At 40.3% G+C, this 27,099-nt stretch overlaps 2 protein-coding genes across 5 annotated transcripts in view; one reads left to right on the forward strand and one right to left on the reverse strand.

Moving 5' to 3' along the window:
• Positions 1–3,219: 3,219 nt before the first annotated feature.
• Positions 3,220–27,099, reverse strand: part of LOC311051192 (5-hydroxytryptamine receptor 3C-like) — a 55,625-nt gene continuing 31,745 nt past the window's right edge. For 3 of the 4 annotated variants that reach the window (XM_084065620.1, XM_084065623.1, XM_084065622.1), the window contains 4 exons: positions 10,207–10,367; positions 6,536–6,746; positions 5,167–5,376; positions 3,220–4,328 (listed from right to left, as the gene is read on the reverse strand). In XM_084065620.1, coding sequence (XP_083921746.1) covers positions 3,922–4,328; positions 5,167–5,376; positions 6,536–6,746; positions 10,207–10,367 — 989 coding nt within the window. In that variant the 3' untranslated portion in view covers positions 3,220–3,921. The remainder of the gene's footprint in view (positions 4,329–5,166; positions 5,377–6,535; positions 6,747–10,206; positions 10,368–27,099) is intronic. The other variant, XM_084065619.1, reaches the window with a different exon arrangement.
• Positions 18,778–27,035, forward strand: LOC311051202 (microfibril-associated glycoprotein 4-like). The gene is made up of 5 exons (XM_084065638.1): positions 18,778–19,145; positions 22,492–22,549; positions 23,416–23,533; positions 24,175–24,329; positions 25,740–27,035. The coding sequence occupies exons 1-5, from the start codon at positions 19,051–19,053 to the stop codon at positions 25,980–25,982; spliced, it is 669 nt and encodes a 222-aa protein (XP_083921764.1). The 5' UTR covers positions 18,778–19,050; the 3' UTR covers positions 25,983–27,035.

The following is a 27,099-nucleotide window of genomic DNA, read 5'->3' on the forward strand; positions in this document are numbered from 1 at the left end:
TCTAGTGCACGCTACAGCCAATGAGAGCACATTACAGCCAGGCACCGTGGCTAGTCCTCCCGCATAGAACCGCAATATTACCGTAAAGACAGTCCAGTCCTGTATTAGTTAAACATGATAAACAGATTGATAGAGTGAGCGAGCCTGCTCAACGATGGGGCTGTTTATTATTAGAGAGGAATAGGGCTTGCAGACAGAGAGAGAGAGCTGTGGTTGTGCGTGTGTGTGCGTGTGCGTGTGTGTGTGTGTGTGTGTGTGACGCACGTATGTAGCTCTGAACAGTATTGCCAGGTTTTGCGCGAGAAATAAGCAACCAGGTCTATGAAAACAAGCCCAACAAAAGCTAGTATAGGCTGCATGAGCACTTTAAACCTATATACAAATAAAATAGCCGATCTACAAGCTCACAACGCGTCGCAGCTATTTTCAAAGAAAAAAATCAGCATTAAGAAATAAAGCCAAATAAGCAACTACACTTTGGAAATAAGCTAAAATGAAACGCAACTACCAATATTTTTTACAAGCAACTCGCTTATAATAAGCGGACACGGCAACACTGCTTCTGATCTGAATTAAACTCTGGTTGACTTTTGAAACGTTTGTTTCAGAGAGGGAGAGAGAGAGAGAGAGAGAGAGAGAGAGAGAAATACAGAGAAATTGAGAATTATTTAATGTCAATCATTAGCGTCCTGTCTCGGTCTCGCGCATATATCACGGGAGCCTTTCACGTTTTCGTTAGACGTTTGGAATACAAACAAACGTATGTATTGGGTCGGGATCACATCGTGGTGAAATATCTTGCAATCAGTGAACCCCTGTCGCCGACCAATCAATCGTGCGTGAATCACAACGATATATTTAGCCCGATTTCAAGAGAGAAACTCGAGCAATGTTAAATGCTTAACGATCTGTTCACTCGCCGACCATTTCAAATATCGTACAGTGTGTAGAGGTCTTCACTCACACAACTATCACCATTTTTTACATAACTGGCCTGCTGGCACAGGTACAGCACACTGGTGTGGAAGGGCGGCTCTCTTTGGGAAAAGTCTGATAAGCCACCTCAAACAATAGAGCATCGCAGTTCCGCCACTTCCTGGTGCCGGAAGTAAATACTCGATGCATTTTTCCCATTGACTTTTCCAAAAATATTTATATCAATCAATTGAAGCCTAGAATCAAGCTATCCAGGATAGCGGTGAATCATGACCATAAAACCTTTTTTTCTGTGATTTTTTAAAAATGTTATATTTAATGATATGATATACTATATTTAATAAATACCCTTTGTTTTGCCGTTTTCAAAAACGTTTTTTCACAGAATCAAACGTTTTATGGTCATGATTCACCGCTATCCTGGATAGCTTGATTCTAGGCTTAAATTAATTTATATAAATATTTTTGTAAAAGTCAATGGGAAAAATGCATTGAGTATTTACTTCCGGCACCAGGAAGTGGGCGGGAACTGCGACGCTCTATAGGCCTCGCTGAGCAGTGAATAATCATATCATTATTTTCAGTGATTGCACTGTTGTCTGATATATACAGTGGAACAGTGCTGTGGAAAGGAGTCGGAAGTAGAGCAACTACACAAGCTTCCACCAATGGTGGTTGTATTGGTCCCATGTGCAAGAACTCATTTGGACAGTCTGCCTTCTCAATAAAGGGGGCAAAACTCTGGAATTCTAATAAACATAACGTAAGCCTGTAAGGAGGAACAAAATGAGAGGTTAGATTGCTGTCACGAGTGTAAGCTAACAGTACAAGCTATGCTAATGACCCACCTGCAGAGTAAACAGAGAGACAGGTGAATCACACAGCAAAGCCAACATGGCAGCAGCTGGGAGTCATCACAAGTGGATGTAGAGCAGGTGGTCAATGGACTAGGCCTACTCCTCAGAGTTCTGGTTCCCTCTAATGTACTGGTACAGCTGGAGGTCTTTACCCAGCCTCCTCAGCTCCTCCAGAGCCTTTTCCTCTACCTCTACCCCCTGTCCTCCATAGTCCATATTCACACGGCAGCCATTTTGGAATTTAACATTCCGTTGCTGTGGCATTTCATTGACTTAATGGCAATATAGACGCCGTGTGAATATGGTCTATTGGCCACTAGAGGGTAGGCTTTCCCTTCTATTTTGAGGAGAGCAGGGCAATGCATTGATTCACACACAAAGATCTTAAATATTCAGACTGCAGATATTTTACAACTTTGTCTTGCTGAACATTAAGGATATATAAAATAATACAAATACATAATTAGGTCTAGTAAAACTGCTCCCTGTGTGTGCCATATTAATTAAAGCCACTGTCTGCTCCTCGGCTGGGTAAATGCAGGACATCTTCTATGTAGTATATATATGTGGAAATTAACTGTCAGTGTTCTATGATGTCGTTCATATTATTCCATATTTGAGCAATGTTTCAACCCAATCTGAAACCCAATGACTTCCATTATAAAATCTAAGTATAATATTAAAATATATATATGTACATAACATGAAAAAATAAATGCAGATGGCTTGGGACTTGGGGGTTTATTTCCACTGTGGATCTTTTGAGTGAAAGTGTACACGTGTTGGGGGCTTCAAGTTCCAGACATCCTCTGGTATTATATAGATGTCACTAGCATTAGATCTTAAGCTAAGTCATGCATAATGACAAGCATTTACTTAAACCTTTTGACCTTGAAGGGCCCCACAAATCAAGGGCTCAGCTTTGGGTAGGACAGGCAGAGAAACTGACGAGAAATAATGGGATACCGTGGAGTTGTTAGAGCTTTTGTTATGAATGCAGAATGTTATTTAATGATCAAAAGAAAATGATTACAAACATTTATTTGAATGAATGGCTTAAAGACAGAGCAGGTCCTCATAAACAATGTTGTCACTTTCTGCAGCACACTCCAACCGATATCCGAACAGAGCAGAGGCAATAAGAAAAACAATGTACATCATTCAGAACTTCAACATTGCTTGTCAGAACTTTGTTCAGTAGTTCTTGTATTTGGGTCTCGAGCTAAAACATTTGGGTTAACATCTCATACGTCTCATAGGTATGTTAACCCAAACGTTTTAGCTCGAGACCCAAAAGAGAAATTTGATGTGTCCCCAAGACACATCACACCCCAAAGTAGTGAAAATATCTGATTGTAGATCATTTTCAGTTTTCACTAATTCTTCTTTAAAAAAAATATATATATATTCATGGCAATTAGATCATTTCATTGTATTTATGAAATACTTCTGAGAAATGTTGGAATTGTTTTAATTGAAGAAAAGATGTTATTTTATTTTTTAAATCTTTTGAAATAATAACAAAAAAACTGACGACAAATAATGGGATACCGTGGAGGTGTTAAAGCATGTGTTATGAATGCAGAATGTTATTTAATGATCAAAATAAAGTTATAACAAATATTTATTTGAATGAATGGCTTATAGAGAGAGCAGGTCCAATATACATACAGTATTATAAATATTACAACAAACAAACAATTCCTTTGTGCTTTTCTTTTGGAACACTTAGTAGGCTACCCTAATAAATTGCATGCCTTGGCATTACATATTTGGTCGATTTAAAGTGATTCTTGTCCCAAACCTCAGCAGTGGCACTGCCATTCTCCACCCACTGAGTTATATGGGGAATCCATCTCCAATCCTGGCATTGTTACTGTCATTCTCTATTGAGCTGGGCAGGCAGGAGAAGCACTTCTGAGCCATATGACGATATACAGCATCACAAGCGATGCAGAATATTTATCATCAGATAATAACATCTCTGAGGGCCCTTGTCAGCTTGGGGACCCTAGAATATAAAATAATGGTCAACCCTATTTGCCACCCCTGTAAACTGAGTGATCCAGCAAAGATGTTTATTCATCAACCTCCATAACGGGCTACGCTCACACGAGTACCACTTTTGTCAGTGATGTATGTGGTGGGCACCTTGCAAGGACCAGAGGATGATGATGGTGATGAAGCTGATGAGGATGAAGACGATATAGAGTCCAAACAGCAACCGGTCTATGACCTGCCCTATCTTGTGCCACTCCTGTGAGCTCTGACTGCTCTGGAAGTGTTTGTCCATCTGCATGCGGATGGCTCGGAGGTCCCTGCCCAGCCTCAGCAGCTCCTCCAGGGCAGGAGTCAGTGGGTCTGCTGGGGGGGTTTTCAGTGGGTCTGCTGGGGGGGTTTTCAGTGGGTCTACTGGGGGGGCTTTCACTGGAGACCCTGGAGTGTCGAGGGTGTTCTGAGACGCTGCTGTGATGTAGATGCGAGGTCCTCCGTTGGTGACGGGACCATGCTGGACATCCTTGCTATTCACTGTCACTGAGTAGAAAAGGGGAAGTAGGGCGATGTTACTGTAGGGGTCGGGGACAATCATGTTGCTGTACCGTTTTTCCACTATACTTCAAAGGCTTGGTGTGCTCAAGAAAATTGGAGGAGTGGCGTGGAGATTGGGGACACACCCCACCTAGGGTATGGGCAATGATGACGCGGAGGAGATAACCCGTCCCCAGAACCCAGGACCTTATAGCTGTGAGGCGACAGCGCTACCGACTGCGCCACCGTGCCCCCAGTCATTAATTTATTGAGTGTTGTGTCCAGAGCAAAAACTATGTGGAAATACTCTCTAGCCATAATCAATCAGGGTTTAATCATGTTAATGTAGATTTTTATTTACTCAGAACTTCAGTTTTCAGAACGCTGATACTATCAGTATGATTGTGATTGAGGCCTATTCTAAAAATGCCTTCTAAATCCTGACCTAAGTTTTCTGAACAACATAAAAACATCATGTTGCTATATACTGCACATAGCAACAAGAACCCCAAAAGGGGTTCCTGACTTGAAAGGTATAGTTACGTAATGGGGTTCAAGGTCTAAATGGGTTAAGATCGGTTTCATTGCTAATGACAAATGCATAATTATGCAATCATGCAACCGCATTGCTTATTTATCAAGGTATTGTTATATTTTGACAAAGATCAAAATATAACAATATGGGATATGATGGGACATTTTTTACCAAACGCAGGAATTAGTTCGATTAATTAGAGGGATCATTGAAAATGTTTCATTTTTTCGTTTACGTTTTATGTTAAAGTAGAGGATCAGAGGATCAAACAGTTTTGAACTACAGCTTATTGATTTGCTCAATCATTACCTTGAGCATCTGGGTTGATCAGGACCGTGACCCTGTTGTTCTGTGGTGTAGCACGGAGGCAGACAACACGGGCCAGGTACCGCAGCACTACGATGCTGAGCCAGCGAGGCACGGCGGGAAGATGGCTGGAGCTGTACTGGATGTTGGTGATAACAACGGTCTCCAGAAGGCTGGCCACCATCATCGCCAGGCTGATGGAGAAGAACACATCTACAGTGGGAACAGAGAAGGGAAAACTGAAGGTTGGAGCTGTAAGAGAAAGTATGTTTGGACCAATAATTTGTATATAAACATTGAGACTGCACGCTTGCATGCAGGGTTGCATGTAAGTGATTCCCAAACCAGTTGTTTTGAGAAGTGCTCGTTTTGGTTCACTCAAAACATCCTGGCTGTTCAGGGACAGCCGAGCCGTGAGGCCAGTGAGTGTCCGCGATGAGCAGCCGCGCATTGACATTAGTTGTCACTCATTTTTGGTGACAATTGGTTTGGGAATTTCTTTACACGAACGATAGGTCACAGTACTCGTTTTAAGTCTTCTTCCTCCTCACTGGAAAGTGTAAACTGAAAGTGTAATGGAATGCATTTTTTACACGTGACTTTGGTCAGGTTCTTTTGCAACCTGCCTGTGATATGCCTGAGTAATGCAGTGTGACATGGTCTGATAAGGGGCCTACTATATGTAGAGCTAACCAGGATGGTTAAGTAAGGGGTTCAAGTGTTGCACTCAAGATACAATGGACATATTAGTCCATTGCATCCAGGCAGGATGTTAGTCTCATCGTCTTCCACTCATCGTTCATGCTCGTTTTGTGCTACAACTTACTTCAGAAAGGGGTCTGATCATTGACACACAAGTATCTGATCAAGGGACCAGAAATTGCCAGTCATACCTGATATTTGATATCATTGCTGTATTATAATACAAAAAATCGCACCCTGTGTGAAGGAAGCGGTGCCTTTGATGAGTGGCCTCCTGGTGGCGCTATAATAGGGCGGGGCGGGGCTTCAGCAATTAATGCTCGTCCCTATTGGTGGTGTAAGTCCACATACCAAATTTGGACTTGGTGGCATGCTGCAAACTGGAGTTATAGCTGTTTAAAGCCAGTGGCCTCCTGGTGGCGCTATAATAGGGCGGGGCGGGGCTTCAGCAGTCAATGCTCGTCCCTATTGGTGGTCTAAGTCCACATACCAAATTTGGACTTGCTGGCATGCTGCGAACTGGAGTTATAGCTGTTTAAAGCCCGTGCTCAAACGGACAAACGGACAAACGGACATACAGACATACAGACATACGGACATACGGACGGACATAGTCAAATGCAGAGCGGCTGGCACCGCTAAAAAAATATATATATTATGAGTCACTCACTGATGAGAGGTGTATCATCACCAGTGCTGGGCAGCAGGTCGTTCATGATGAGGAGGAAGACGGTGTAGCCCAGGATGAGGGTCATCTTGAAGGAGGAGCGGTCCACATGCTGGGGAGGAAGCAGGAAGCTGAACAGGTCCACTGCGGTCAGGAAACTGCTGGGGACGATGAGGTTCACCATGTAGAGGATGGGGTCTCGTTTCAAAACCACCTGAGTGAAAGAAACGGGCATGTCGTTATCTTGTTATCTGTAAACCTGCCAGTGATGGAAGAAGCACTCAGATGTTTTACTTAAGTAAAAGTATCAAAAATCTATTGTAGAAATAGCCTGTTACAAGTACAAGTTCGGTATTCAAAATGTACTTAGTAAAAGTACAAAAGTATTGGCATCAAAATTTCATTGCGCAGAATGTCCCGTTTCACAAGGTTTCATTATGTATAAAATGTATTAAAATCTTTTGAAAATAGCAGATCTACAAGCTCACAATGTGTCGGATCGCGATGCGTTGTGAGCTTGTAGATCGTCTATTTTTAAATAGCCAAAGTTTAAATAGGGCTGAAGAGGTTAATGTATGTTTTGTAATAATAATTAAAATCTACAAAGTAACTAATAACTAGAATATTCGCAATTCTGGGAAATTGCAAAGTGTGGTTGCGCCGGCTCCAGTCGCAGGTCGCGGCCGCCGGGACATGAGGAATACGCCGGGAGGAATACAGTCGGAGGCCGCGCGACGTGCGATTCGATGGTGCCGATCGGATCCATTTGTGATACGTGCCGTTTTGATTTTAAGAAATAAGCCCCTCCCACTAAAGAAATAGGCCCCCCCCACAAATGTAACGGCACAATTATATAGTCACGTCACTCCTGAGATCACTTGTATTTCATTTGGAGAGGATTGATTGGTTACATTTTGTGCATTTGTGGCGCCCCCTATGGATCAAAGTGGAAATGCTTTTGGGGCTTTGTTGAGTAAACCACCCTTGACATGTGATTCAAATTTGGGATTGACTGGAATTTTCGGTCATGATTCTTGGCATTTTTTGTAAAACAGGCCCCTCCCACTAACTTTGGAAGCCAATTACGGACGAACTGTAAGGACTAACAAAATGCCGTTTGGATATGTTTATCGGTCCAGAGATCACGTGTACCCATTTTTGTGAAATTTGGACAACATATGTGGGAGGAGCTAAAAGTGTGTTTTGAAGAATATTCTAAATGGCGGAAAATGTATCCAGACGCAAATGGGCGTGGCCTATATGGGGAGTTGTGGTTCAAGAGTTATAGGCCAAAAGGTAAAGTGGACTTATATAACGCCACCATGTGGCCGACTGGTGTAATTATTTTTTTTCAATAATTCGGCAATAAACTATGAACCTTCCCTCAAAGTCTTGTAACTAAGTCTTGTAAGTCTTGTAAAAAAATAATGCACTAATAAATCAATATCAATTAAACTATGTAACCAATCTCTTAGCAAAATACAAGCACACGATTCCCGGTGAAGCCGGTCAATTTGACATATGGCACGAGTGTGGGAAAAATAGCACGGCAAAATAAACTGTTAGGGCCTCGGAGGATAACAATAGTCTGGTTACACTAATAATTACAGCCTGTCCCTATTGGCTGTCTAAGTGTGCCTAGGAAGTTTTGTAGGTTTTTGATGCTGGGTACTAGAGTTATGGCATTTCTTGCAAAGAATAATCTTTGCAATTTCAATAGGGCTTGCACTGGTGCAGGTGAGAGAGAGAGAGAGAGAGAGAGAGAGAGAGAGAGAGAGAGAGAGAGAGAGAGAGCACTATTCATGCTCAGACACAGTATAGGCTACATCTAAACAAACAGGCACTCATACCTCCAGGCTAATTTCTTAACACCTCAATGAGTCACCTTTGGTAAAAACACATAAACAAGTGATCAATTACACTCATTTATCTGTCATCATTTCTCCCCACAGAGTTGATTATTGCATGGAATATTTGTCCTCTGTGAAGGTAAACTAAAGGGATCAGGGGGAGCCTCTAGAAAAATGGGCCGACTGATACCCACTGTTCCAAAGCCCGACCGTTAATTAAATTAAAACTAAATAGGCCCCAATATAGAGAGCCCCCCAGTCCAAAAAATGGACTGGAGGACTTTCTCAAGGTCTATGTTAGAGAAAAATGGCTTGATTTAGGAAACGATTCAAAGCTAGAAAAAAAAACAGATTTTTTTCTACTGCTTTTACCTGCTTGTTAAACTTAAAGGCAGAATCAAACATCTCACCAAGGTGTTTCACATTGGGTTTAACAAGTGTGGACAGGTTGCCACAGGGACACAGAGGGCATTTTAGAACCGAAGGGGACGCATGTGCGTTCCCAGCTTGTGCACGCCCATCACAATTTACTTTAATGTGGTTCATTCAGTACAAAAAATGTACTCCATGAAGTGTATAGGTTTTTTCTTTTTCTTTTTTCTTCATCACAAAAGTGGGCGTCCCTGGGTTGCCAAGACCGTTAGTATTCCCTGTGATGGAGTGACCGTGAGATTTTTATTTTACGACCACCGGTTCAAGAGTTATAGGCCAAAACGTAAAGTGGGCTGTTATAGCGCCATGAGGCCGATTGGTGTAATTATTTTTTAAAATAATTTTGCACTAAATTATGAACCTTCCCTCCGAATCCGGTAACTCTAGCTCTTATGGTTTCTGAGAAAAAAACACTTGATTTTGAGTTTTTTTACTTTTCCATTAATGTGGATGGGGAAATGTATTGCACTAATAAATCAATATCAATAAAACTATGTAACTAATCTCTTAGCAAAATGATAGCACACGATTCCCGGTGAGGCCGGTCATTTTGACATATGGCACTAAATTGGGGGAAAAAAACGTGGGAGGAGTAGCGCGGCAAAATAAAGTTTATCCGGATAGAAGAATAAAGTGTATAGAGTACTATAGTCTGGTTGTAGCCTGGTTCCAGACCATAGACCCCGCCCACTCTCTGAGAAGCTCCACGCAGCTTCAGTCTGATAATCAGGCTATAGTCTGGTTGCCCTGTTAGGGCAACCACACTAACTAAAGTTTTCAAATAATTATAGTGTAAAAGTACAATATTTGCCTTTGAGATGTAGTGGTAGTGAAACGATTGAAAATTGGAAGTAATCAAGTAAAGTAAAAATACCTCAATACTCAAGTACAGTACTTGAGTACATGTAGGCTACTTAGTTACTTTACACCACTGATCCTAATAAAGAAACTTGAATCATCATCATCTTGAGGGGGGTTGGTAAGATGTCTGTTGTATATCGTATGTCTGTTCAATGTGAACTTGAATGTGAAATAAGACTTTTATGGCTCGCTTTCTTGAGGGGAATGTAGAAACAAAGTCTGGGAAAGATGACATTTATTTTGCATACAGTTTGCCTACAGAGATATCTTGCCGTTAAATTAATTTGAGTTCCTAGGATCAAGGATATTGGAATAAACTTTTCCTTCACCACTTTACTAAACTGTCTCGAACTTGTGTATACATATTCACAAAACAGAACAAGGAAAAGTAATGTTTCTATGGCCATCAGTGTTTGTAAATAATACAAATAATGAATAATAAAAAACTGAAGTATCAGGTAATGAAATTATTTTAAAAATAGTATTATCCTATAAGTCGGACATTCCCTGGCAAAATGGAACTCTCCTTACACGGTATTCCACCTCTTGGTAGTTCCCATCAGGTAAAACCAGCAGTGTTGGCTTTGCTGTAACATCTACGAGCTCCCATTCTCCACTGGTCCTCATCACATCTAGGGATTCCTCCAGGATCTCCTGGACTGTGACGCCCATAACCACCCTTACGTCAGCAGCTGGAACGACATTTAACAAACAGTTTTTTTCTTTCTAGATTTATTAGGGGGGCCAAGCATGTAGTGCGCAGGCACCCTGTTATATTTGTTACATTTTATTAGAGGGCTAAACATGTAGTGCTTAGCATAAGCACCGTGTAACTGAATTTCTTGTGGACACGACAAGAAGTAAAGAATAAGGCACCCTATTGTATTTGTTTAGCCCTTATTAACCTACAGCCATGGAACTTCATTACACATGTGCGTCTCCTCCCACTGTGACCTATGACTCCCTCTCCGACTCTTAAATCTTCAGGCATTTAGAATTTTATGAAAAACAGTTACATTCGAACTCCACGGGATTAAAAAAAAATATATATATGCATAAAGTTTTCTTCAGCCATTTGTTTTGGGGGGCAATTAAGACATAACGACCCAGTCGCTTTTCATGAAACTTTGCTGGATGGTACAGGGGCATCCCACATGGACAATCTTACTTTGATTGGCCAAAGGGGGGCGCTATAGCAATCGATTGAAAATGCAATCGATTGAAAAATGCTAATCAAACAGGCATAACAGGGACAAGAATTTGGCACTGGCATTTAATGCATTGACCGGCCCACTTCTGATGTGGGGGGAAGAAAACAGTGGCTCACCTAACTTTATTTTCATCTGTTGTGCTCATCACATTTCAGTGGTAGCATGTCACACTCTGCCAACCGCATTCTGCCAACCACTGTACTTTCCTCTCCTTGCCCTAGGGCCTTGCCCTAGGCCCTAGGGCAAGGAGAGGAAAGTACAGTGGTTGGCACTGACATGCTACCACTGAAATGTGATGAGCACAACAGATGAAAAGGTTGGGATAATGCGTTTAGCCTAGGGCCTAGGCTAAACGCCTTATCCCAACCTGTGTGTTTGTGTTGTTATGGTGCGTGTTGTGTGTCCATATGGCCCTGTTAGAAACCGGTGAAAGAGGACCATGCGTCGCACATCCACATCCAGGTGCAGGAGGACAAACAGCAGTTCAACAGGAGGAAATGAAGTCCTCACACTGGTGTTTCTGCAAAAGCTGCTCTGGGGCCACCAGGAGGCCGCTTTTTGCAAAAAATAAATGTTTACAGTACTCCTACAGATTTTGTCCAAACGTCACACAAATCGGTACACAGTATCCAGTAGCGGCTGGTGGTGATTTTGGGTGGGGGGGGCTACAAGACATCCATTATACTATATGATACTCATAGTTCACCCTGCAGCAACAGCATCACATTCCAGATAGCAAGTTACAGCAATGACACTACTGTAGACTATCTATACTTTGTTATAGGAAATGCTCCACAACAACACAAGTACCCACAACAAAACAAAGCTTCCACTGCTCCAGTGAACGTTGTTTGTAAGTGCAGATAGCTGCTCTTATATCATGATTATTGCTGGTGGTGGCAATACTAATACTTTGAGCCTGGAATGATCAAATCCTGTGTTGAGGATAAGAATAGCATGCACTTTATAAACAAAATAAGACCAGAACCAGACAATTAATTGAAAGGTTAGATTATTTAAGTCTGCTTAAAACATAGCAGCAAGTGGTATATAAACAAACATGTCCGTGGCAAGACATGTCTATGTCCGTGGCACATTTTTTATTTTGAATTTTTTTTTTTTTAAATCTAGATATAGCCTATATATTTTCTTCATTATAATGTAGTAACATATAAAAATGCCTTGAATAACTTTGGCGACTCGTAAATAACATGCTCATTTCACGAGTTGCAGGAGATTTTTAGTAGGCCTATTGCACATGGTAACTGTACACACAATTGCACCAGGTGAAGACAACAAGACTAAGCTAAACAAAATGATTGCTAATAACTGCCTCAATGCTGTGAAAATAGCAAAATGTGCTTAAAAAAAAAAGGTAATAATTACTAGAATCACATAGGCCTAGCCCTAAATATATAATAATGGACTCCTGATGTGCCATATTGGTGGTAGCAATACTTTCGAAAACCTGGAGACTGGGAAGTTATCCACTGTATATTGTCATACATATGGCATGGTCCAAGTATATTCCATGTTTGGGATTTCAATAATTGACAACTATAATAACACTCCACAATCATAATCCATGGAAACCCTCCTTCCACAGCCTAGGATCTCCTCCAACCTAAAAGTTAGCTCACGTCTGATCAAAGTTAGTTTGCCTTAATCAAACTATTGTGACACAGCATGGCATGCCCTTCATTAATCACTCATCATGTACATATCTTTTTTGTCTATCAAGTTTCCTCGTTCCAGTGTTCCATTGGCATGTTATCCTTGAAGTTTCCATGAGAAGCATTTAACATGTAATTATTATGTCTAATAAATCAAAAACAAATCAAGTGTAGCTTGTATAGGGTGTGTCTTTTTCCTTTGATATATGTGCATGCGTTGGACTTTCTCATCAACAGAGATACCTGATCACCTTAATGGAATCCACTAGCTACCATACTTTGCTAAACCAAACCAAATGGTTTAGCAGGTAGAACTTGATCTCCTTCTGTCCTCAAGTAACACTGTCTTTGAAAAAGCCAGCAATCTCTATATTAGCCATAATGTATAATATTAGGCACCCACTCACCTTTACAGCTAAAGTGGCCCTTCTGAGGTTCAAGCACTGTCTGTACTGACTCAATTATTATTATCCAAAATAATTAGGATTTCATTTGTTGGTTGTTAAGTGGCTCAGTAGTTAATGCAGACATACTATTGTTTTTTAAAATGTATAGCACATTGGAATAGACCCTATGACACATTAGAAGTCCATTAGTATACATTTAGGGCTAGGCCATTGTGTTTTTGATGATGATTATTTTGCATGTCCGTGGCAAAAATGAAATATTAATGAAAATGTCCATCACAAGCTGCCACACACACACACACACACACACACACACACACACACACACACACACACACACACACACACACACACACACACACACACACACACACACACACACACACACACACACACACACACACACACACACACACACACACACACACACACACACACACACACACACACACACACACACACAGGTAACTTTCCCCAAACAGCTTGAGCCACTTCCGATGTGATTAAAGCAGCAATCATGTTTCTTAACTTTGTCAGATAAATGAAGCAAATCATACAAGGTACACCTTTCTGTCATTGGTCAAAAGCCAGTGAGGGCAGAGCTTGGGGGCTAAAATATATTAGCCCGATAGCCCCAATGGTGAGTAAAACAAGCAGGCGTGTCATGTCAGCTGTCAATCACTCAACTCAATGAAAGCCAATGGAAGCTGATTTGGGCTAAAATAAATCAGCCCCTTTTTTACATATTTTGTGTTTTTCTTGTAACTGTTTGATGCTGTTGCTGCTCCAGGTTCCACCAGCATATACAATAATCTTTTCTAAAACATTTTAATAATAATTTCTCATCTTTATTCCATAAGATAGGGGAGGCTTAGCCCCACTAGCCCATTGATACCAGTCGGCCCTGACAGTATCTCTACAGTCATTAAACGCAACAGGTCTTTCAGATTTTTCATATTCCATCCTGATTGGCTAAGATTGACATCTAAAGTTTGCAGGAGTGGCCCGTTTCCTGAATATCATGAATGCAGTGTCCGATTGCGGTGAAACTTTGCACGCACATTTGCACTACGTTGAGGAGCAAATGCCACCCCTTGAACATTGCCCTATTATAAAACTTTTTTGGTATCCCAAACGTTTTCATGGCAAGGAACCCCAAATTATCGTGGACCCCCATCCGGAAATAGTTTGTGCCAGGGATCCCCATACAAGATGTGTCCTCCTGGTTTAAAATGTATAGCACATTGGAATAGACCCTATGACACATTAGAAGTCCATTAGTATACATTTAGGGCTAGGCCATTGTGTTTTTGATAAGATGATTATTTTGCATGTCCGTGGCAAAAATGAAATATTAATGAAAATGTCCATCACAAGCTGCCACACACACACACACACACACACACACACACACACACACACACACACACACACACACACACACACACACACACACACACACACAGTTAACTTTCCCCAAACAGCTTGAGCCACTTCCGATGTGATTAAAGCAGCAATCATGTTTCTTATCTTTGTCAGATAAATGAAGCAAATCCACAATACCTTTTTGAAGACGGATTAGAAAGTAAATAATCTACAATCGATTTGAATACTGGCGCCTGCCTATTAATCCTCCTTCACTTTCCCAGAACAAAGCACAGAAAGGTACACCTTTCTGTCATTGGTCAAAAGCCAGTGAGGGCAGAGCTTGGGGGCTAAAATATATTAGTCCGATAGCCCCAATGATGAGTAAAACAAGCAGGCGTGTCATGTCAGCTGTCAATCACTCAACTCAATGAAAGCCAATGGAAGCTGATTTGGGCTAAAAGAAATCAGCCCCTTTTTTACATATTTTGTGTTTTTCTTGTAACTGTTTGATGCTGTTGCTGCTCCAGGTTCCACCAGCATATACAATAATCTTTTCTAAAACATTTTAATAATAATTTCTCATCTTTATTCCATAAGATAGGGGAGGCTTAGCCCCACTAGCCCATTGATACCAGCCGGCCCTGACAGTATCTCTACAGTCATTAAACGCAACAGGTCTTTCAGATTTTTCATATTCCATCCTGATTGGCTAAGATTGACATCTAAAGTTTGCAGGAGTGGCCCGTTTCCTGAATATCATGAATGCAGTGTCCGATTGCGGTGAAACTTTGCACGCACATTTGCACTACGTTGAGGAGCAAATGCCACCCCTTGAACATTGCCCTATTATAAAACTTTTTTGGTATCCCAAACTTTTTCATGGCAAGGAACCCCAAATTATCGTGGACCCCCATCCGGAAATAGTTTGTGCCAGGGATCCCCATACAAGATGTGTGGTATTAAAATGTTTTTAAAAATATTCAAAATTTGTCATATTTCTTTCAAGGTAAAAAAAAAGTGGTTAAACTGATGTTGATGATATATTAACAAATGTAGCTGTGGACCCTCTGGAACCCCTGGGGGTCCCTGGACCCCACTTTGTGTATAGTGTATTTAGATGATAAATAGTGTACCTTAGGTCAATGTTTCTGGTAATATTTATTATTGACCTCTATCATGTCCTGTATATCCGTGGGGAAACAACAGCCAGCATGGTATTTTGGACGGACATTTATGCTTTGTCGTATGACAGTGTGGCAGGCCAAACATCTACAAGCCAGATGCAAGGCGTTTGTAGATCTGCTGTGTTTTGGACGAGACACTGTTGTACAGTACACTGAAGCATACATTATAAGGCACTGGGAGAGCGCTGAGAGACTTTTGTGGAGATGTATTATGACTCATATTAAATACCAGGATGTGTGAGCAGCTCGAGACTGAATGTGGATTAGGGTTTAGGGTGATGAGAGACAATGGCAGGGTGTGGCCAGTTTATTTTTTTATTGATTGAAACATGTATTAACAGTTTGCAAAAAGTACAGAGGTGCAATAGAAAATAAAAGGTACAATGAGAAAAAAATGAAAAAACCCTGCCTAACGATGATGTCACAGCCCTCCTATTATAAGGCAGATTTGGGGAGGGCCCGTTCACTGGATCTTTACTAGAGTCTATTCATTAAAGCCACTAGATTTATAGGCTATTTTGTATGTATTTGATCTGATAGGCAAATTGTAGGCAAACAACCATGGACTGTATCAGTTGTGTGAGAGGCTGCATGCACATGCACTTATAAATATACAATATATAAGATTGTCTATAAGACAAACATATTCTTACTTTGCAGGTCATGTTAATGAATTGACTGATGTGATGTCTTTTCTGAAATGTGCAGGAATGTGGTTATATCTTTATATTGAAATATACACTGCATACAACAACTACTAAATTAAATAAAAAACGTAATACTAGATTAACCCACTAAAACCGGGAAAGCATTCCATTTAAGATCTTAGCGCTGGCTATTCAAAAATAGCAGATCTACAAGCTCACAGCGCGTCACTTCGTGCCGTACTGCGAGCTTGTACATCTGATATTTTTGAAGATTTTAGAAACATCTTGAAAGTGTTTGAAACATTTCTGGGGGTTCTTGGCTCAACACATTTTCAGATGGGGGGGAGGGGCATGGCCAAATACATATCATTTTGGCGGTCCTTCGCCCAAAAAAGTTTGAGAACTACTGATTTAGAAGGCATTTGTAGAATCGGGATCAGGTCTCAATGGATCCAAGGGGTGATTGTTTGCAGTGTCATGTGACAAGACACATTCATAAGGTATGGAACATTTCCAAAGGACCATGACCTTGGACACCATTGCTGTTATGCCAGGGGTTCCTAAACTCCCTAAGCTCGGGGTATACATTTGTTGTCTCCACAGACCCCTACTTACAAATATGCATTATGAATTGCACATTTACATTTATAAACTACTGATAAAATAACACAACAAATCATAAATTGCAACATATATTAAATGTATCTGTGATTTCCTCAATAACGATCACATGCATTATGTGGAATAAAAAATAGGATGATTTATTGGCTTCCCGACATTTGAAATTTGAGCCACAGCAATGTGTTTATGTTGGGGACGTGCTCAATAAAGAGTGCCCTTTATATGGTCTTTAGATGAAGCATTCTCAACATTTATTGGGACAAGTCAAACCAGCATTTCAGGAAACTTTATTTGTATTTTTTACAGCGCAAAAGTGATTCAGTACATGTGTTTGTTTGTGTTTGAAACATTTGAATTTTTGTTGAGTGTGTCTGGTAGTTGGTTCCCTAGTATGTTGTTAGATCGTTATATTGTGTCTGTCTATCTATGCAAGTCTCAGTTTAAAGGTGTGTACTGTTCATGTCAGACCGTTACAGCCTCACAGCTAGATTTGGGTTTAGCTTAATTTGCATCCATTTGATTTGATAGGCAAATTGCGACAACAACCATGGACTGTGTGACAGGCTGAAATGTGAGGAGCACAAGGGATGAAAACAACGTTAGGCGAGGCACTTTTCCCCCACATCAGGGGCTGCTCAAGGCAGCCAGGGCCAGCCCTATACCTATCAGTATCTCCACCCTGCTGTGCGTGGCCCACGTGAAAAGCCTGGTGATGCGCGTCCATTCATTTATCTGATGGAGAGGCATGACGGTCATGCAGTGGCGTCTAGGGCAGTGGTTTTCAATCTTTTCAGGCTGTGACCGCCTAAAATAATCATATTGGAACTGGGGACCCCCAAAATAATCCTATTTGAACTGGGGACCCCCACAAATAATCATAGTTGAATTGGGGATCCCCCCCAAAATAAATTATAGAACTGGGGACACCCATATCGCACATATATATACATATAGAGCCATCACCGTTTCTCAGATTCCATTCCAAATGGCTATGACCAAAGTTTGCGGGCCCTGGCTAGGTAACCCGGCCTGGCGGAGACCTGTGCTCCGAGGAGCACACTTTTCTAGTTTCCTATCAATTACTCACCCCATGAAGCCTTGAATTCATGGAGATTTATTTCATTTTTGTCTCATTCCTGAACAAATAATTCAATATCTGCTGATACTGCTGCTGCGGTAGGAGACCAAAATAAAACTATATAAAATAATAATATAAACTTCAAAACAACTCTCACAGTGTTAATCACTAATGAGCCTACTGATGATTCAGGTTTAAAGATAATGTTTTAAATATGGGTTTGCTCTTGTTAAGATTGGTCTCCTATTAACTTCAATTAATCAACAAAAATAAGTATTCCTTCACCGACACTTTCTGATATGAACAATAAGGCCATCACACTTTTAGCACTCACAATAGAACATCCCTTGAACATCCATTACATCGTCATACATCTCATGCCATCTGGACAAAGATAGTTTTGTCTATTCACCATTGCTTTTAAACAAAATGCCTCGCTGATTGGATGGTTTGTGTGTATATTGGGGACTTCATGTATTGTCTTGGTGTTATGTTATGTGCTATGTTGTTCTGTGCTATATTATGGGGTGCACTGAGCCAAAGGTGCTTGAGAACCACTGCTCTACACCACTGCCAACCCGACAGTGGTGGAAAAAGTACTCACATGTTTTACTTAAGTAAAACTATCAATACTGCAATGTAGAAGTACTCTGTTGCAAGCAAAAGTCTGGAATTCAAAATGTGCTTGAGTAAAAGTATAAAGTATAGAAAGTAAAATAATAAGTAAAATAATAATAAGTACCTAAAATGTTACTTAAGTACAGTCCTTAAATAAACGCAGCCTACTTAGTTACAGTACTTGGCACCACAGTCTGTTGATCTTGTGATTGTGAAGCAGGGTGTGGCTGAATAAAACTTGATCCTTGATACGTCATTGTTTAGAACTAGAAGTGCTTTGGCGCATTGATGCTTCTAAGCATTCTCTCAACACGCTTTCACATGTCACTCTGATCTGGACCACACACGGAAAGATTTCACTCAGAATCTCAATCAGCTTTATTGTTGTCGTCACATCATCACAGGCTTATGGGTGTAAAGAAGTTGGTGAAATTATTATTATTTTTTTCCACACGCACAGATTTATATATTATTTTGTGAGAAGAGAATCATTTTTCTTTTTCGTCAGAAGGGAGAGAATAGAGGTATTTTTTTTTTGTGAGGAGAGGATAGATAGAACCTGGTGAAGATGATGCTGCTAGTATTTGTATTGATGGTGTGTGTGTCTGTGAGCGTCCACTGTGAGGACTGGTCCATGCTGCAGGACTGCGCTGTCATGTACAGGTAGGCCTGCTGTCACCATCTATGACACTTTACTGGACCACTAATTGTCACTCAAATAATGGCGATTTAATTATGTTTTTTTTTATTGTGTTGTGAATTGTGAAAGCGTTTTTTTTGTTTCTTTAAGGGTGATTTATATTTTCAATGAAGAATACACCCCCCCCCCCCCTTTCTGCTACACCCACACTACAAAACTTCACCCTAAAAAAATATATCGTTGCTGTCGGGCAGAAACAATCTAACTCCATTTTCACACTTTTGCATTTTCTTTCCATAAATCAGTGCTATTATGTCTGTGTGTTGGTAAAAAAAAATAGAACCAATGAAAGTTCCAACCTCATTGTGAGCTTGGAGGTCCATTCAGCTGTTCTTATCAATGATGAACAAAACCTCCACTATTTGTTTTTTTCAATTCCTGAAAAATTAACATTTTGGAGTTAGCTGGTTTCTGCCCGACAGCAGAGATATACCCTATAACCAGTGTTAACTAACGCGTTACAAAGTAGCGTGGTACTGTAACGCGACTACTTTTTGCGGTAACTAATAACGTAACTAGTTAGTTGCCTTTTCCCAGTCAGTAACGCCGTTATAGTTACTGTGATTTAAATGGGTTTGTTACCTGCGTTTACATTATATGATCCCACTGAACTGATTCCCCACACAGAGTCTATCTGTCATCTAACCTGCAGGCGATGTGCTCTCATAGTAACATATATCTGTCATCTAACTTGGCAATGGCAGCGCAGCTTTGCAGCTTGGAAATATAACCATTATTTTGAATTTGTGGAGATAATTGGACGCTATATTAAATATTGTGGTCAAATGTAAACTGTGTATATCTTTTGTGTTGTATTGTTCCACTACATTTCCTAATGATAAATGCTACAATGATAGGTAGTTGTTTTTTCTCTTACTGTGCCACAGAGTAAAGTAAAGTAACTAACTGAGTAATTACTTTTATTATTTAGTAACTAGTAAAGTAACCAGTTACTTTTTTCTTTCTTTTCAAGATCTTTTTATTGGTTTTTAACCCATTGAGACCTGAAGCCGATTCTACATGTCTCCTAAATCTCAAGAGTATACTGAAAAACGTATGTTTCTATATCAGTGGTGCTCAATCTTTTTCATGTCAAGGACCCCCAAAATTACATGTATTTGCCACAGACCCCCATCAAAATATGTTGTTCCAGGGACCCCAAGAAGCAAAGATTTGAGTTAAAAATGTTCGCTTTAAAAATATATATATTCAAAGATTTGCACACATTTTCACGAATTTTCAAAAATAGCCCAAAGTGTAAAATAATGCTTTTTTAGCTCAAATCTAAAAATGACAAAGTTCCAGGTCTTAAGTACAAGGCCCAAGGGCAAGCATACTGCACATACAAATATCAAATCGTATTACAAAGACAAACAGTACAATACCACATACCCCTATCCCACCCTCCCCCCACCCCCCACCCTCATTCCCCAGGACAGTTGTAGGCACTGTTGTGAGAAAATCAGAAATAAAAAGGAAAAACAAAAAAGAAACAAAATTAATCAGAGCAGATAGAATATGAAAAAGCAGATATAGAATAAAAATAATAAATACATTTTAGGTTTGCTGTGAGCTGCGGTTGCAGCAGGCATACGCCACACTATGCAGCCTGAGTATTGTGGTAAAAAAATCATGAACGGACCCCAGGTCTTATAAAAAAAATCTCGGAGCCGGCTATTGAGAAACGCAACATCCAAATTAAGGCAAGACATTATATCACGAAGCCACTGAGTGAGCACGGGCGGGGCAGCATCTTTCCATCTGAGCAGAACAGCGCGTCTGGCGAGCAATAGGGCAAAGTCCACCATACGGCACTCTGTACGTGTTAATGGGAAATCCTCCCCTCCAACAGTGCCAAACAGCGCAACTAGGGGGTCTGGGTCTACAGTTCGGTTTAAAATAGTAGACAGGGTATTGAAGACACCCTCCCAAAATGGTTGTAATCGCGCACACATCCAGTACTGGTGGATGAGGGTTGCGTCAGTATTCTAGCACTTGTCACAGGTGGGAGTTATGTAAGGGTATATACTTGCAAGTTTGGCCTTATAGACATGTGAGCTCTATGAACTATTTTAAACTGAATTAAACAATGCCTATGCCAATGCCCAAGGACTTATGTATGGGAGAGAAAATAGAGTCCCACTGTTCAGCAGACAACGTGATCCCCAGATCGTGTCCCCAGTCAGCTATTATCTTGACCATGGGCGCAGGCCTCAAATTGGAGATTATGTCATACAGACTTGACATATTAAATGTCAAGTCTTGCAGTGATGGGACAAAGAGATGGTTAGAGGCAACAGGACTCACCAGGGAGAGGTCTCTATAATTATAGGCTCTTCTGAACTGGGCCCACACTCTCAACGTATGACGCACAACCGGGTTGACTATAGAGTCAGGCATCGGACTGTCAGGCGGTGCACCGAGGAGAGCCGGAAGCGACAGATTCCTACACAATTCTAGCTCCACTCTGAGCAATTAGGCTGACAATAGAAATGATTCCAAAAGGCAAGACATCGAACATTGGCAGCCCAGTAATAATGGCGAAAGTCGGGGAGCCCCATGCCTCCGTCCCTCTTTGCACTTTTCAGCAATATCCTACTCACTCGCGGTCTCTTATTCTGCCAGATATATGATGAAATAGTGGAGTCTAGAGATGTAAAAAAAGACTTCGGAATGAACACTGGAATACATTGGAAAAGATAAGTAAATTTAGGAAGGACGTTCATTTTGATTGAGAAATGCGACCAGCAAGGGACATCGTGAGAGGCGACCATTGTTGCAATGACCAGTTACTTTTTTGAGAGCAGTAACTATAACTATAACTAGTTACTTTTTAAAAGTAACTTGCCCAACACTGCCTATAACATGTCACTTTAGGGGCACCGTAGTGAACAGCAGGGGCCAGTTGCACCACCTCACACTAAGTTCAAACTTTGCCTAGTTATAGCGTACATTTAAAAAAAGACTAAACAAAAACACGCAAACGCATGGGCATCTGAGGCTATAGAGTAAATGGCTTCTAAGTCAAGACTTGCGCATTGCTAAAATGAAAGCTGTTGCACCACACAAATTAGTTGTAACCTCTAAGTAACAACTAAATATTTACACAAGCCTTTGGGCAACACGCTCTCCTACTTTCAATGCCAGAATAAACTTAATGAATAATATAACTAACTCTACTTTACTTGTTTATTTTGTTTATTATTATTTGTATTTCTTTATTTTTTTGGACATATGAGGTTTCCACCCGACAGAGTCGATATACAAAATAAATGCCTGATATATTTCATCAACTTTATACTTATACAGGAATGTCTCCACCCAGAGTGGAGTCTACACCATCTACCCCGACGCTACACCCCTCAAGGTCAGTTCTGGACACAAATAAGTACATTTATATTAACTACTACTGTAGTTTTGGAGTATCTGTACTTTACTTGAGTATTTGTATTTTTTGGACATTTTTTCCCTCCACCACATTTCGAAGATAGATACTATACTTTTGACTCCACTACATTTCTAGGAAGGGAAAAATTACATTATGAACTAGAAAAAGTGTTTTTCTTCCTTGGCCCAGTGGGAATGTGTTTGTGAAATTTCACGGAAATCGCAAGCTGCGTTCATGATTTGAGGTATTTTGTTCAAAACGGACCAATCCTGCAAATTTTGGAAACGAACCTTAGCCAATGAGGATGGAATATGGGAAATGCCATGCCTTTCGGCCTGGCGGAGACAATTAACCACTTAAACGCAGATCTACAAGCTCACAAAACGTTGCATCGCAACGCTTTGTGAGGTTGTGGATCTGCTTTTTTTGCTCGATTTAGAAATAGGGCTAAAGTGGTTAAATGTCCTTTTTCCCTAGAAGTAGTAGTGGAGTCAAAAGTACAATATTATGTCTTTGAAATAAAAAAACACTTGGGTAAAGTACAGATATATCATCTCTGTCGGGTGGAAACCTCATGTCCAAAACTGTTACTTTTCAGAATTTAAATAAAAAAAAATAGCAAAAATAGCGGATCGACAAGCTCGCAACGCATCATGAGCTTACCGATCTGCTGCTTTTGATGTTTTGTGTGACGCTGTAGTATGATCAAGTAGGGCATTCATTTACGGAAAAAAACGCAAAAAGTTAAAATATGGAGATGGGTTTCTGCCTAACAGCAAGTCGGTACTCAGTACTCAAGTAAATGTACTGTACTGTCCTTTGGTCATTGTCCTACCCCCATGCAGGTGTACTGTGACATGGACACAGACGGAGGATGGACGGTCATTCAGAGGAGGATGGACGGACATGTCAACTTCCACAGACCCTGGGCTCAGTACAAAGACGGCTTTGGAAACCCTGCAGGCGAGTAGCGCAAAAACGTCAAACGTTTGGTACCCTTCCAGTCAAATGGTGCCGTCCCTGGACCACTTCCACACTCAAGGAATGCGGATGTGCCGTTCTACTTTTGTGTGACACTGTAGTATGACAATGTTTTAATTAACAAAAAACAAAACTAAAAAACATAAAAAGTTGAAATGTGGACATACATAGGCCTTTCACAATTATTACATTATCGCCTAGCCACAATTATTTGAGATAATCGCAATAATCCTTTTTGCATAATCGTTTTCCATGTTGAAAAATGTTCATACATTTTCCAACGGTAGCGTAAATAGCCGATCTACAGTACAAGCTCATTGCGCATTGTGAGCTTGTAGAGCGTCTATTTCCACAGTTTTTTTGGAAAGTATAAAGTTATTAAATATGTCAATAATTTTGTATATTTAAGTTATTTGTCTGCCCTGTGCAATTTCAAAGCCTAAAAGCCAAACAGAAATGTAACTTCTATTAATATGTTCCAGTGTTCCAGTGATTAAATCTTTAATCGCGATTTTTGTGTGACAATTAATTGTCATGTAAAATTTCATAATCGTGACAGCCCTAGATATATAAGGTTTCTGCCTGACAGTGACAACATACTTTGTCCCCCCCCCCTCTAACAGCCGAGTTCTGGCTGGGACTGGACCACATTCACCTCCTCACCAGGGACCAGCGCTACCATCTGAGGCTGGACGTGGAGGACTTTGAGGGGAACATGGCCTTCGCTTTTTACTCCCACTTCACCGTTGGTTCCGAGGCTACCGACTACAAGCTGCAGGTCAAAAGAAAAATCTACATACAGCCATAGACTGTAAAAAAAACATTATGGACTACCGTGGTGCATCAGACTTGATGAAGAGCGTCTATTATACAAACACAATTGGCCTGTGGCTGGGGAAGGGAAGCCGGGCGTTGAAGGTGATACTTGTTACAGCATGTATACTCCTACAGGCCAGCAGGGACTAGTAGGACAAATGCTCTACACTTCACTCAGTAGAACCAGTAGAGGCACGCTGGCTTAAGTGCTTAATTAAGGGCTTAAGTGGTTAATTCATAATGTACTTTTGCCCCCTTCCTAGAAGTGTAGCGGAGTCAAAAGTGCAATATTTTTGTATCCCAAACTTTTTTTTTTACTCAGGTAATCTACAGTTCATGGACCGTAAAAAATATGGAGAAAGGAAACCCATTGGTTTCTACAGACCCGTTTTGAAGCCACTTTTTCGGCAAATTCTAATCCTCTATCTTGGAACTTCTGATCCGGAAAAGGAACCGGAAACGACTTGTATTGGCTGCAAACGCAGCGAGGGCGAGTCCTCACTCCTCACTCAGTAGAACCAGTTGAAGCCCTAGAAGCATACCCTCCTTCATCATTAATTAAAAAAAATAATCGGCCCATAATTTGCTAAACACATCATGATAATTGAAAAATACTTTAAACTAGCGATTGAAAGCACAAAGTAATAAAATCAAGTGTAAAGACACCAGCAGGAGGTGAATTAGTGACATCTGATGGGCCATTAATGGGAACTGCACGCTTAAAAGAATAACTTCCTGGACTTCAAATCCAGCGGAGCTTCTTTGCCGCCTGGTAGATACTTAAAGGAGCTACACCATGAATTTAAAAAATAATAATAATATTTGATATCATATTGTTTATGTCCCTCAAACGTTTTTCAAAAGGTTTGAGCCTAAATCAAGCCTCAGATATACTCATTCCAACTAACTTCTCTCTGGCTTATAAAGCACTTTCACCTGCAATACCACATTGTCCTGTTTGGCACGGGGCGCTATTGAGCCAGTTTGTATGCATGTTATGTCCTGGTTATGTGTGGAAAAAGTAAAAAAAAAAAATAAGAAATTTAAAAAAAAAAAAAAATTTTTTTTTTTTTTTTTTTTTTTTTGGAACTGAAAAACTGGAGGAATTGTTCCCAGACGTGACGTAGGGTGGGGGAACAAATCTGACGGACTGTTTTCAGACCAATTTACATAAAAAACACAGATAGCCTATGAAAGCCTGCATGCTCGAAGTCGGGTATTTGTTGGAACAGAAGAGAGGTGGGGGAGACCAAAAACACACAAAAATGAAAAAAAAGTTAAAATTCATGGTGTAGACCCTTTAAAACAATTGTACTTAAGTAAACAACGCTCAAGTTATATGTATTTTGTTAACTGTCCACCACTGTCGCAGGTGACGGGCTTCAAGGAGGGAGGCGCGGGGGACGCCATGACACATCGCAATGGATGCAAGTTCTCCACATTCGACAAGAACCAGGAGCAGTGGAACAAGAACTGTGCTAACCAGTATCACGGTGCATTCTGGCACGACGACCACAGCTGTCACTACAACAACCCCAACGGCTTCTACCTCTGGCAGAACACCTCGCATCATAAAATATTCTCCATATCCATGAAGATCAGACGTGATTCTTAACCACTTGAACACACACATTTGAGCTTGTAGATCTGCTATTTTCACATTTTTATCTTTTTAACAACTATATAGCATATTATGTCCCACAAAATTATAAAGTTATATGTTTAAGCAATAACAATCATCCTTCCATGTATAGACTCAGGGGGGTCCCTGAATTACTATTTATAGGGTAGACAATGAGTTTGATCCTGGCATTTGCTAAGACACCAAGGCAGAACTGCCAGTCAAAGTGAAGACTGGCCAATCACAGTGCGTCTTTGCCAGACATGCTTACAGAGACTCTTGGGTAATGAAGTCAAAGATGTTGGCTGCCATGTTATTTGTGTCCAAAGTGGCATACATAGTGGTGCTTTAAACGTTTGATTCATGGTGTATTGTTGTGTTAAGTTAACAACAAATCCATCTTTTGGGTCTTGAGCTGAAAAGGTTTGGGAACCCCTGATTTGATACATGAATAATATATGAATACAATTATGTCTAATACATATCTAATGTGTTTCTTCTGGAGCTGAAGGTTGTGGTCAGTGGTGGTCAGATTTTTTACTTGAGTAAAAGGGAAGTTAGGGAAGACCCTTACGGGTCCATTTGGTTCCATTTGTACACTCTTAGAGTCATGGGGTCCTTGAAGTTAAAAAGTGTGAGAAACGCTGTTCTAATCATTGTATGAAACATTGTTACATATTCCTGTGAACAAAAGGATTCATAAAGACAAACACTAATTTGTTTATATAATATAATGTAATAATGTACTTTGATCAAACACTCAGAGATACAGTAATAATAATAATAAAACAATTCAACTAATTAGATTTGTGTTTTAAAGAGGATGTTCATTCATCAGCAGCTACAAAAATAGAAGATAATAAAAATGACAGATTGTTTTGCTATGACTGTGAAGTGGGTGACTTAAAAGGTGTTTTAAATGAAATGTGTGATTATTGTTATGTATTATTATTATTATTATTATTATTACCCTTATTATTATTATTATCATTATTATTATTATTAGGACGGGCCTTCTATTGCTACTTGCAGCTATATTTTTTCATTCAAACTCGTCATTTTTCAATAGAGAATAAATAGCCTCGTCTTACTGTCTTTGTGATTTTTAGTC

This window comes from Gymnoscopelus microlampas (assembly GCF_963454915.1).
Source record: "Gymnoscopelus microlampas genome assembly, chromosome: 9".
Lineage (NCBI taxonomy): Eukaryota > Metazoa > Chordata > Actinopteri > Myctophiformes > Myctophidae > Gymnoscopelus > Gymnoscopelus microlampas.